Raw genomic sequence first — 11,799 nt, forward strand, 5'->3', positions numbered from 1 at the left:
TGGCACTTGCTGTGCATGCAAGGGTTGCTTGACCTCCTAGCAATCTTGGGGCATGCTGCTACAGTGCAATGATGCATGGTGCTCAGTGACACCAGAGGCTGAGCCAGAGGGGTTGTTAATAGTGTCATCATGGAAAAGTGTCACAGCAAACCCCAGTAGCCTGCTTCTGTAAGGGGTGAAGCACCTGCAAGGCCCACCCTGGGGCCATATCACTAATGCTGCTGGTCTCTTGGTCATGTCCAGTCAGTTTTCCAACTTACTGCTGACTGCTTGTTAATAAATAATCACCCATATGCTTCTCTCCAAGACCAGAGACCTTAACTACTGCAGTGCCTGACTCCTTGAGTACCAGAAGAATGGATGGAGAAGCAGAACTAACCAGGCAGATGTTCCATGTCAAATTATTGCCCTCCATGTCTGATTCCTTGATACTACTCTGTTTTACGGTTCTCCCATCCACTTTTTTTCTTCCAACTGCTGCTTCAGTTGGTTCTTTACTTGTTTAATTCGAGTTGTAAAACACTTCTTTTTAATGAATTTGTTAAAAAATACTCACTCCACAAGATTGTAAAATCTTCCAGCAAAAAAACCCCCACACCCATAAAAAAGTCTTCTTCCCCTATTCTAGATGGTGGAAGCAAGCACAGTAATTAATTCTAGGGAGGCTGGGTGGGTCTCAGGCTTATGCTGGGAGTATGTATACTCTCAGGAGTATGCTGGGTTGTAAAGACAGGGTTGTGAGGTGAAAGTTGTTGACAGAGAGCTCCCTGATGGTCTGCTGTTTGACTGCTTCCTTCTCTTCATTGTATAAGGAAGCATGAACTCAAGCCCCCAGTCAAGGTGCTATAAAGACTGGGGTAGATACAGACACAGAGACTTAAATCCACACAAACACACAGGTATGCATGAATGTGCATCAGCAGGCATGTGCATATGGGCACGTGTGCATGCACACATGTATGATGTGTGTGCACACTTCCCCCTGTGTGTGTAGACAGATGCACACAGACGTTCCCTCACTCAGTGCTACTGCTCTTCCTGACCAAAATTCAGGAAAGGAATTTATATTCTGAAATCCTTCACTGGTTCTGTTTCCTTCTCAACATCAGACAAGATTCATGATTCTGTTGTTTCTGTCTTCTTTCCAATGGTATGGCAGAAGAAGTCCTGAAGGTGTTTTCCTCTTATTTCTCATTGCCTTTGTTTTAGCACTAGTTGCATCTTTTCAGGGCAGGTTGAATACCTCAGATTCTCCTCTTCCTTCCCATATTTCTACTCCAGCACTTTGTCAGACAGCCTGTGTAAGTCCAGCAGGGTTGTAGCACTCAGTCTTCTGAGTCCCTCATCTTTTGCCTCTGGGTCAGGTATTTCAGAGACAGATTCAATAGTTGCTTTAATTCCCTAGGAGAGTCCTTGCTCCCAGAGAGAGTTCACATTCAGTGCAACCTACCCATAAGCTATTGACACGAAGTTGTTCTGTGGTATTCTTTGTGCTGGTTCCCATCTCTACAGGACTGCTGACAAACTTCATGGTTGAGACTGGGCAGCCCTCAACACAAAGTAATTGTGTATATGTGAGGTGAACTGTGAGAGGCACAAAGATGAGGTAAAGTCCCCTTGAGAACAGCCCTGAGCTGGTCCCTAGCATCCTTCCTTTCTAGTTTCTAACTACAAGAAATAAATGCATTAATGCATATTTTTGCACTCAGTAGTCTGACTCCACAGTAGAACATCCCTGTCTTGGTGATTTTCTCTTTCTTCTCTGTCTCTTTGTTCCTGTGCAGTAGTCCCTGCTGTGTTTGTGGAGAGGGTTTTCATGTGCTAAGAGCTGCTGCTGCTAGCTCTTGTCTGTGCTGCTGGTGCTAACTCAGGGCTGAGAACCTGGAGGATATCACCATGACTTGTTCTCCTTTCTTTATTTCTTTGCAGGACAATCCATGGGCTGATCTACAATGCACTGAAACTGTTCATGGAGATGAACCAAAAGCTTTTTGACGACTGCACGCAGCAATACAAGGCAGAGAAGCAGAAGTGAGTAACAGGTTCTTGCCAAGTGACAGGCTCATCCTAGAGTCTCCTTGGGGTACAGTAACAGATGGTAAATATCAGTAGGCAGAGAGGAAATGGAAAGGCGGTGCAAATAATTTTGTCAGAAAGTAAGATTCCCCAGCAATAACTATGTGTAGGGATGAGAAGAGGTAAAATGTATGCCTTGCTAAAAATCCTTTCAGTTCAGCTGAATCAGGTAACTTTGAAAAGAGTGACAGTTTGCTGGGTCATGAGGAAATAAATTACAATGTAAAGGATACTGAGCTTTGCAGAGATGCTTGCTGCTCTGCCTTGGAAACATTTACCATGTGTCATAGTGATGTAACTGGAATTCTGCTGCTTTAGAAAGATTTTTCTGAAGAGCTTTCATGCCACAGGACTCTTTCAATTTTCCAGTATAAAAATGGAATAATACCTGGAATTTCAAATAGCAAATGGTAGGGATAAAATACAAGCTCAGGAAGTACTTGTGCCATGATGCTGTAAAGAGGAAAGAACTACTGTTTCTGCTTTTTTTCTGGTTTTGACTTGCCTTGGTGAGCTGAGACAGTTCAGTAAACTAGAAGGATTTTTTTTTTTAATTTTTTCCCCCTAGGTCTGTTTTCTGCTGACTCACTGGCATAAAATAATGCTTCTCATTCCTGGATGAGCAAGACCTGCTGCAAGGGTCGTGGTGGGGAGAGGAGGGCTAACCCTTGCTGTCAGTGGGGAGCTCTGGGATACATTCAGCTGTTTTGTGAAATAGGAATAAGTAAAAAGGTTGAGATATGAATCAAAGTTTTGGGATGGGTGACCTGCATCTGGAGAAATTAAGGTTTTGTTAAAATCTAAAATTGGAGCAAGCAAGATTATTTTTATTTCCCATTCTAGGGCATTTGTGAAGCCCACAAATGTCTCCACATATATTTTAAGTCACACTGATAGCAAATTCACCATGAGATCTACCTGGTGTTTCTATCAGGAGCTTTTTCTACCTTTTTCTGCCTTCTATCCATACTTACCTGCTGAGGGTGACTGTTCCTAGCACTGCTGTGTGGCTGATGGAGGATTGTTCTAGAAAAGGTCAACAAAGCAGCTCAGAGCTGTTCAAGAAGTAGATGGGTTAGAAATGCACTTTTTTCTGCTCTTGCTAAGATGTGGGCTTTTTTCCTCTAGAGCCTCTTTGCCTAGTGATGCTTTAGAAAACATTGTGTTGGATTTTTATGAAGGATATACCTTTTTCTCTCCTAGATAACCATATCTGGTAAAATGTCAGTTGTAAGATAGGTGGGCAGGATATTAAAATGCCTTTTAGCAGTTGAATCTGAGATGAGTTCACTTACAGTGAGCATGATGATACAGTTGCTCAGCTAAGTGAAATGCCTGCCACAGGGGGCCAAGATAATGAGGCCTTTCTGGGTGAAAACAAGGCAGCTCAACTCTGCTGTTTCTAGCACAGTATTAGCAGCAGTTCCTGACTTGAGAAGTGTAAGAAGATCTCCCTTTGAAAGGATGCTAGAGCTGGGAGGGAACATTGTGAAAGGTCTGTAGGGACCAGCTGGGAAACAACGTGGAAAGGGAAATTGGTGGCAAAAGGGAGTGGAGGACAGCTTTTCTGGGCAAGGAGGTAGAAGCTTTGGGCAAGAGGTACAGTGAAGAAGCTGAGTTGCAGGTGGTGGTGGTAGTGTTATTCTTAATGGATAGTGGGAACAGGACAGGTAGAGGGAACAAATTAGAGGAGGAGAAGTGAGGAGATGGGGATTTGTTGGGGAAGAGACCAGGGTCCAGACAAGATGTAGGACAATCTCAGAGGGCGAAGAGTGTGCAATTGGGAAGATGGATTAGAAACCTGGGTCATGTTTTCCCACCATGTTTTTTAAATATCCAAGAAATACAAGCAAACCTATGTGCACTTAATACTGTGCATGTTCTGGAGTGTAATGGAGTAAGTCATTGCTGGAATGAACTGGGTTAGAAAAAGCATGTTTCACAGGCAGGAGAAGGTGCTCTTCAATGGTGTCTCCCCAGTGAAACAAAACTGTGTTGTAGCTGAAGAGCCTGCCTTGGAGTTTGAGGTGCCATTTCTGTGCTTCTCCTACCTGCTCTTCTTTCTGCAGAGTGCTGCAACCTGTTCTAGAGACCAACAGGTCCCATTCCAGTGGAGAAGACATGCTGCATCTACAACTCATTCCTGCTGCCTCCCTGGCAGAGCTGACTGCAGGCCATGCCTGTTGGTAGACAGTGCTATGACACTGCAGCAAATTGCCCGTTTCTTTTCAAACACAGAGGCTTAAACTGAGTAGAAATAGTACTTTTTTTCCTAATAAAAACCTGTGAGGCTGTGATGTCAAGAGCCTCCGGAGTAAAACAGCAATGCCTAAAGGCTGCCTGTGGAAATGCTGGCTGGATCACCTACAAGGCATGATTGACCTGCAGCTGCAGCCAAGGCCGGTCATTGAGGGGCAGACTCTTCCTGGAGCTGCTTTCTACTGTTCAGTGTAGATGGACTGACTGTGCCATACTAGTCTCCCCAGACATCTTGATGCTGTTTGAATTACCAGAACCCTTCAGGAAACAGTGTGGAGGCTGGGGCAGATAACTAGTGCCTTGTTCTGAACGTGCCCCTCTGTAAGTGTGAGGGATTAGCAGAGTGCCTTTCACTCACCTGAGTGCCTTTCAAGAAGTATGGTGTCAGCATGTATCTTGCCTTCTTCTGCATAGGCCACATCAGTGGGAAGGAGAAATTGCCTCCCATTATAGCATTCTCAAATATCCTGCCAGTGGCTTTCTCACACTGCTAGTAATGGGGTCAGGAATGAATGAAGCTGATGAGCTGCGTCTCGCCTGGAAAGCAGGGCTGGAGGTACTGCTCCTGTAGACTCAGCACTGTCCTGTGACATGTTGCTTTTTAGATTCTCCAAAGACTTAGATTCTCCAACACTTTCAGATAAACTGCAATGCAGGTGTCCTAGGGTAGGAGGTAAATCAAGGCTGACTAATGAAGTTAAGAGGAAGCTTCTATAGAAGGATGTTGGACAGCTGTAATGCTACAGTCAATGTAGCATCAAAATAAAAATGAAACTTTGTTTCATTCTTTTGAAATACTTGTTTGGTTGAAAAGAGTTGCCACAGGTGTAAAGCTTTCAGATTTTTAGAAGCACTGCTGTTAGACCAGGTATTCCATTTGTAAGGTGGTCTTTTACAATAACAGCTGAAGACATGATTGATAAACTGATGGATCTCCAAGTGCGACGAGGAATGGAAGCCTTCCCTGATGATATTCAAACTGCTTTGGTGGTCTGAAAGGAAAGGACTTGTGCTAGAGAGGCCTGGATCTGAATGAACGGATGAAATGCCTTGGTTTATTTTGTAGTCCAGCCAAACAAAATGAGCTTTGTTACACCCTGACATGGCATGGTGGTAGACACAATACCAGCAAAGTAGACATTGTTTTGGAGGGGCAGTGGTCTTCATGATGTGAGGGTCTTTGTGGACAAACATATTGGTCTACATTTCCAGTGGCAAGATTGGAGTAATAATTATATTTCTGTTTACCACACATTTAAAAGTATTCCAGAGAAGCTGAAGATGAGGAAGGAGATAGGGAAGATCATTGCTAACTCCTGGTCACAGTCTGCTAAAAGAGTTCTTCAGAGCTCTGTCAGAAAATGAAGTGTGGCATTTTCTTTTGGGTTGTGGTTTTTCTTTTTTCTTTTTTTTTTTTTTTTGGTTTTTTTTTTTTTGTTTTTTGTTTTTTTTTTTTTTTGTTTTTTCTTTTTTTTTTTGTTTTTTCTTTTTTTTTTTTTGTTTTTTCTTTTTTTTTTTTACCTTCTCTCTCTGATGGTCTAGTCTGCTGCTTGAATGCTTTGCAGTTTCATTCTCAGTTTTAGCTTCCTTTCTCACATATATTTCAAGAGTGTGAGATGATTAGAGAGTGTAACAACTTCTTTAGAATGGATAGGGCACAAGAGAGACCAGTACCTGAGAGGAAAGCTAGGTAGTTAAAATCAGAAATAGAGCAGAAATTTTAGTGCAGATGTTTAAAATGCAGAAAAGAATGACGAGGAGTGGTGGATTCTTACCTCTGTTTGCAGTGAGTGTTCATTGCCCTGTGATTTATAAGTGCTCCAGTTCAACAGTCACTTAAGGTCTGTGCCAAAATCTGTGCCAAGTTCAATAGCTGTGCTTGAGGGCTTGGGCAGCTCTGTGGTGTGTTCCCACCATAGAGCAGAGGAACTGTGAGCTCCACTGGAAATGACAGGTTGTCCTTCTGCATCTGTGGGGCACCAGGAAAATGTGTGTTTGACATCCAAACTGGTGTCATTGCTTTACTCCACAAACCAGTCACTCTGCTCCACCTTGGCGGCCCAAAGCCAGGAAAAAAGTACCTGTACAGCCTACTGCTGCCACCCTCTGCTCTGAAGTGAGCAAAGAGTGTGTCTGCCTACCTGCTGCTGGCTGCAGCATCCCCTCTCCTTGCCACATATCACCTCTAGATAGAATTAGGGATTGTCTGAAAGACAAAGCAGCTGTCCCCCTAGCTTGCACCTTTCTGCTGTCTCTTGCTTTTGGCTTCCTATGAGTGAAAGCTGCACTTTCCCCAGGAGTTCACACTTGTGTGCTCTCTGTCTCTGCAGGGGAAGATTCAGGATGAAGGAACGAGAAGAAATGTGGCAGAAAATAGAGGAACTGGCCCGACTGAACCCCCAGGTGGATAACAGCAGAACCTAGGATGAATGAGACAGGAATGTGCTGGGGGTCTTGACCTGCTTCCTCAGCTCATGAGGGCAGGTGCTAGCACCTGATCTCAGTCCTGTGCACACAGCTGTGGTGGTGGTCTGTTCCTCCCAATGCCCCGTGTCTTTGGGATGCTGGCAGTGTTTTACCAGCCTGGCCCTCTGTAGCACCAACCTCTAAGTAATGCTTTATAAAGAGCCTATATGTGTTTATGGACTCCTCTCTCAGCTGTGGCTGCACATGCAGTGTGCTGTGGCTGAGAGGGCACGGGTAGGAATGGGTAGGAGAAGATGCTGTGGTAGGTCTGTGTACCTAGTGCTACTTTTGTGGGTGCCAGAAGGGCATTTGGAAGGAGTGTGCTATGCTGTGTTAGGATGCTGGGGGAGAAGGCTTGATGTTGCATGGTGTGCTGACTCTCCAGCTGTCTCTGTTGTCTGCAGTACCCCATGTATTACGCACCTCCATCATTGCCCTCTGTCTGCTGTATGGAAACGGAGACCCCAACTGCAGAGGATATACAGCTACTGAAGAAAACGGTGGAGACAGAGGCTGTGCAGGTGTGTAGGAGACAAGGGTCCTTCCACAATTACTCTCGCACCAGCAAGGACATCAGCATAGTCAGTCTAGGGTTCAGCAGCCACAGGTGGCTTTTTCCAAGTTTTCCAAAGGTAAATGCCCCTCCTCTCATCCCTGATTGTTGGAGGTCAACCTGTAGTCTGAAGAGTGGAGTTTATCTAACTTTCACACTCTGGAAAAAGTGCAGCTGGAACTTTTCTCTGTCCTTTTTGGTCTGTGTTTGCCTCTCAGCATGTTGCAGTGTCACGCAGCATATCCTAGAGCAGTTGGAGACAGAGTGGGGAGGCTGCAGGGGTGAAGGGCTTTGCTACTGATCCCTGACTGTTTTGGTTTGTCTGTAGATGCTGAAAGACATTAAGAAGGAGAAGGTTTTGCTGCGTCGAAAATCTGAGCTTCCTCAGGACGTCTACACTATAAAAGCCCTGGAGGCTCACAAGAGAGCAGAAGAATTTCTCACCTCAAGCCAGGAGGCTCTCTGACGGGCTCAGGAGCTGGCCCAGGAAGCTCTGCCCCATCCCTTTCCCCCAGGGGTCATGGAAATGCACTCGGTTCTCATGTATAAATTAAGGAATGAACATGGTGAGCTGTGCCTGTCCTCCACTCCATCTGCATCCCTCCAGGGTAGATCTGGTTTTACGTTATAAGTTGTATCCCACCACTGTCATATCCTCCTGCTTATCCTTCTTCCTCCTGCTTTTCCACCTTGGGTGTGTGTGCGTGAAGGAAGCCCCTCTGACCTGCAGTTGCAACAGCCCAGGCAGGAGTTGCTTCATGTCCAGATGCCGCATGGTTCTTGCCCTGCCTGGGAGCCAGAGCCTTGCTGCCCTGTGACACAGACTCTGTGTTGGCCAGAGGCTACCACGTGTGGCTCAGTGTGCTGCTACAAGCCCCAAGTGCCCATCCCCGCCATGCCTGCCCACATGCTGCCTGTGCAGCCAGGCCCCGCGGCGGTCAGAGGTCAGGCTGAGCTGGGGGCAGGAGTGTGTGACAGAGTTTCTGGGGGCTCTGCTGCCTCTCCGCCCTGCCTTGGGGTGCTGCTCCACAGCTGGAGGGTCTCACGTACAGCAGAGGAGATGTTTGCTTTCACCTTTATTTTGCTTCAAGCCCGTTGTTCCGTTCCCCTGTCAGCGCAGAGGGGGCTCAGTGCTTGCTACCCCCAGTAAAGCTGGATGCAAGCACTACATGCTATTGCAGACCTCCTTTTAGAGCACCTTTATAAGCTCTCTTGTGGGAAAGTGAATTCCTTCAGCTGTTTGTATTGGTCTGTGCTGACTCGTCTCCATCCTTGTCTCTTGGGTTAGTTGTGGTCCCAGAATTAACTTCCTGGTTTGTAGCAGGTATCAGCCACTGACTTCAGCTTTCTTCCTCTAGCTGCTCAATTAGAATACACCTACAGCTCTCCCTTTATTGCTGTATCTCATCCTTAGCTCTGCAGTGGCCAGGGTTTCTAGGAAGCTTGTGCTGCCAAAGTAACTTCTGCAAACTAGTGGAAGCAAGGGATACACATTCTGGGGCCAGGCTGAGTTTCTATGTGTTCAGTTGTCTCCTCTTTATGATCAATGGCTAGGTGCTACTGCTGAATTGCTGAGCAAATTCAGCTGAGCAAAGTTTGCCTCACCCTGTCACTTTAGCACCTCCTGTGGCCCAAGGCCCTTGTTAGTTATCATATGGTGCATCAGGGACTTGTGCTAATTTAGCATTTAGAGCACCCTTGCTGATAGCCCAGGGGGTTGTGCAGCACTTGGGTGCTACTGTGATCTGGCTTACTGCCCCACCTTTTGTGGTGCAGATTCAGTGCCCCACCAAGGTGCCACCTCAGAGAGGATGGCTTGTGATAGAAAAGGGAGTCTTCCTTGCTTCTTACCTGCTGTGCTTGCTTTGTTGACACCAAAGCTTAAGTGGGTTTGCAATAGTGCAGGGAGCTCACGGTGTCAGTGCTAGTCTGACACTGCTTTGCAGCATCACAGGATGTTGTAGAAGGTCCTGGTGTTATCTGCTCATCCTCACCAATAAACCATTCCCAGGTCAGATGTCCCCTCTAATCTTACTGTCGGTGTGCAGCACACCTTTATTCCAACCCAAACCAAGCTGTTTTTTCCCCGGTGTATCCTGTACCCCATCCCATTTAGCTCTTTCAGTTTGGCCCTCATTAGACATGCCACCATCTCTTAGGAGTGGCTGGCAAGCGTGACTATGTGTGAGATCACCCACAGTCACCCTAGGACCCTGCCTCCCCTCTGCCTCACGCAATGACCCAGTTCATCAGGAGACTTATGAAACACCTCAGGGAGGTTATTGCTTATTTTGAACATTAGTCCAAGCTCATGGTCAGCTGCCAATCAATTACCTCATGCCTGGCACAGCATGTAGACATGCGCTGGGTGATGTAGCTGTGCCGGATGGCTCACAGGAGTGGCAGGTGTCTCTGGGCACAGCAGAAACAAGGACTGCTGAGTGACTCCCACAGCAGGGCTTGGGAGGATGTTTCTTCCTGTTGCAGTACAACTCTTCCGCTTAGTGTTGCGTTATAAGCTGCCACCTCATTCTTGGAATGCTACGACATGTGCCCTTGCTGGAGCCTGCTTGCTGCTAGGCAGTGGTTGCCTGCAGAATGGAGATGTGTGGTGTGCAGGGGCTGTCACTGTCCTGCAGATGATCTGTCTCTGGCAGCAGGCCCCGACCGTAGCCAGAGGAAGGTTGCTGGGGTTGTGCTGCGTGTAGGGACAGGACTGTAACATGTTACAACTATGTGCTGTACAGCTTTGATGTTCTCATAGCTTTTTGTGTCTTGTTCCAAGTCAGGGATCCAATGCTTAGTACTTTCAAATTGCCATTAGTTTGATGCCTATTCATTCCAGTGTCCTGGACATTTAAGAAGGGGACCATGTGAGAAAGGGGGAAGTGTGTTCACCCTCTCCAGCACATGTATTGTTCATTTGCAGACCTGTGTCTGCCACGCTACAGCTGCCCCTTGCTCAGCACTTGGTTTCTAGCATTAGCGCTCCTCATTTCTGCCTATGCCTTTCCCCACATCAGCCAAATGGACAGAACTGGAGCTGCCTCTTCCACTTCACCTGGCTCCCTCCTCCCAAGGGAACAAGCAAAACTAAGTACTGCATTCACCCCCTGGACACAAGTATTAAGCTGCTTACAGTTCGTATGTACATATGGTGTACTTTATTTTCAGTAGAGCATTACATAGTATGAAAGTGTTGGATTTTGTACAGATGTCCCTGTATGTACAGAACTAAATAAAACTGACCTCTTGGAAAGACACATTGGACTCCACGTCTGATACTCCAACACACAGCCCCGGTCCTGGGAGGAGGAGCCCTAGTGTGCAGAGGGACTTCTCTAGCACCGAGACAAATCCAGTGTTTTTCCCAAGGGAACCTGGGCAAAGCCAAACAAGCCCCCTCCCTCCACACGCACACATGGAAATGGGTCAGGCTTCTCAGAGGCAGAGGAAGCCAACAAAAGGACATCACAGCAGCTTACACAGCCAGAACCAAAAACGAGGAGCAGGAAGGGGAGCCTGACGATGTTCAGTGGTAGAAAGTGGAAGGTCAATGGCAGCCAAGTACCAGCACCAGCCAGCTCCGAGGCAGCGGACGCCTGCCTCACCTGTGTGGTGTAGGGAGGCGCGGGGTGAGCAGCCCCCGTGCCGCAGCTTTGCCCTCACTTCCACTCGGGCCTGGGGCCGCCGAGGCTCTGCCGGGCCTGCAGTGTGCGCTGCACCACGTCCCTCCACTGCTCCTCCGAGATCTGGCTGGCCCAGGCAGGGATGCCCAGGGTGGGGAGCTTCACACTGGCCATCGTCCTCTTCACCAGCTCCACATGCTCTGGGGACAGAGAGGGCGTGAGGCTGCGGCCGAGCACGGCGCGGGGCGGCCGAGAGGGCCCGGCGGGGGATGCCGTTACCTGCATCCATGGGGATGGAGCTGCGGCTGCTCTGAGCCGCGGCGCCTTCCGCCTCCGCCTCTTCCTCCTCCTCGCTATCCACCGGCGGGTCGGGCAGGTGCAGCCTCAGCATCTGCAGAGAAAGGCGGGCAGCGAGGGGTCGGGCCCATTCCCCCACCCGCGGCACCGCGCCGCCGGCTCTCCCCCGGCCCGGCGGGAGGCGCTGAGCGGTACCTGCAGCCGCTCCTGTAGGCTGGGGCCCGACTCAGCGCAACCCGCCTGGGTGGAGGAAGGGGCCGTCTCGCCGGGGCCTTGCTCCGGCTCCTGGCTCAGCGGCTGGTACAAGTACCCGCCGCCGCCTCCGCCTCCTTCCTCTTCCTCCTCCTCCTCCTCCTCTTCTTCATCGCCGCTCCAGCCCGCCGCGCCGTCGGGGGCCTCCGGCGGCCCCGGCTCCTCGGGACACACCCGCTCTGGCCCCATCCTCCGCGCCACCGCCATCCACCGGGCGCGGCGTCGCGGAGGCCCCGCCGCCGCCCGGAAGCGCCGCTGTTGCCGCGG

General features: G+C 48.6%; 2 protein-coding genes across 4 annotated transcripts in view; one reads left to right on the forward strand and one right to left on the reverse strand.

Moving 5' to 3' along the window:
* Window positions 1-10,617, forward strand: part of PPP2R5D (protein phosphatase 2 regulatory subunit B'delta) — a 28,931-nt gene extending 18,314 nt beyond the window's left edge. For all 3 annotated transcript variants that reach the window (XM_071739960.1, XM_071739961.1, XM_071739959.1), the window contains 4 exons: window positions 1,930-2,031; window positions 6,666-6,738; window positions 7,206-7,322; window positions 7,683-10,617. In XM_071739960.1, the coding sequence (XP_071596061.1) occupies window positions 1,930-2,031; window positions 6,666-6,738; window positions 7,206-7,322; window positions 7,683-7,820 (430 nt within the window). In that variant the 3' untranslated portion in view covers window positions 7,821-10,617. The remainder of the gene's footprint in view (window positions 1-1,929; window positions 2,032-6,665; window positions 6,739-7,205; window positions 7,323-7,682) is intronic.
* Window positions 10,496-11,787, reverse strand: MEA1 (male-enhanced antigen 1). The gene is made up of 3 exons (XM_071739969.1): window positions 11,476-11,787; window positions 11,263-11,374; window positions 10,496-11,183 (listed from the first exon to the last, which is right to left on the reverse strand). Exons 1-3 carry the CDS (start codon window positions 11,737-11,739, stop codon window positions 11,020-11,022), a joined length of 540 nt encoding a protein of 179 aa, XP_071596070.1. The 5' UTR covers window positions 11,740-11,787; the 3' UTR covers window positions 10,496-11,019.
* Window positions 11,788-11,799: the final 12 nt, after the last annotated feature.

Source organism: Heliangelus exortis, chromosome 3 (genome assembly GCF_036169615.1).
Source record: "Heliangelus exortis chromosome 3, bHelExo1.hap1, whole genome shotgun sequence".
In the NCBI taxonomy this organism is placed as follows: Eukaryota; Metazoa; Chordata; class Aves; order Apodiformes; family Trochilidae; genus Heliangelus; species Heliangelus exortis.

Bases quoted from the DNA above. Each gene is read 5' to 3' on its own strand.
- MEA1 (XM_071739969.1), bottom strand. From the start codon at position 11,739: ATGGCGGTGGCGCGGAGGATGGGGCCAGAGCGGGTGTGTCCCGAGGAG. The intron at 11,375-11,475 runs GTACCGCTCAGC...CTTTCTCTGCAG, and splicing joins GCCTACAGGAGCGGCTGCAG to ATGCTGAGGCTGCACCTGCC. The intron at 11,184-11,262 runs GTAACGGCATCC...CTCTGTCCCCAG, and splicing joins CTCCATCCCCATGGATGCAG to AGCATGTGGAGCTGGTGAAG.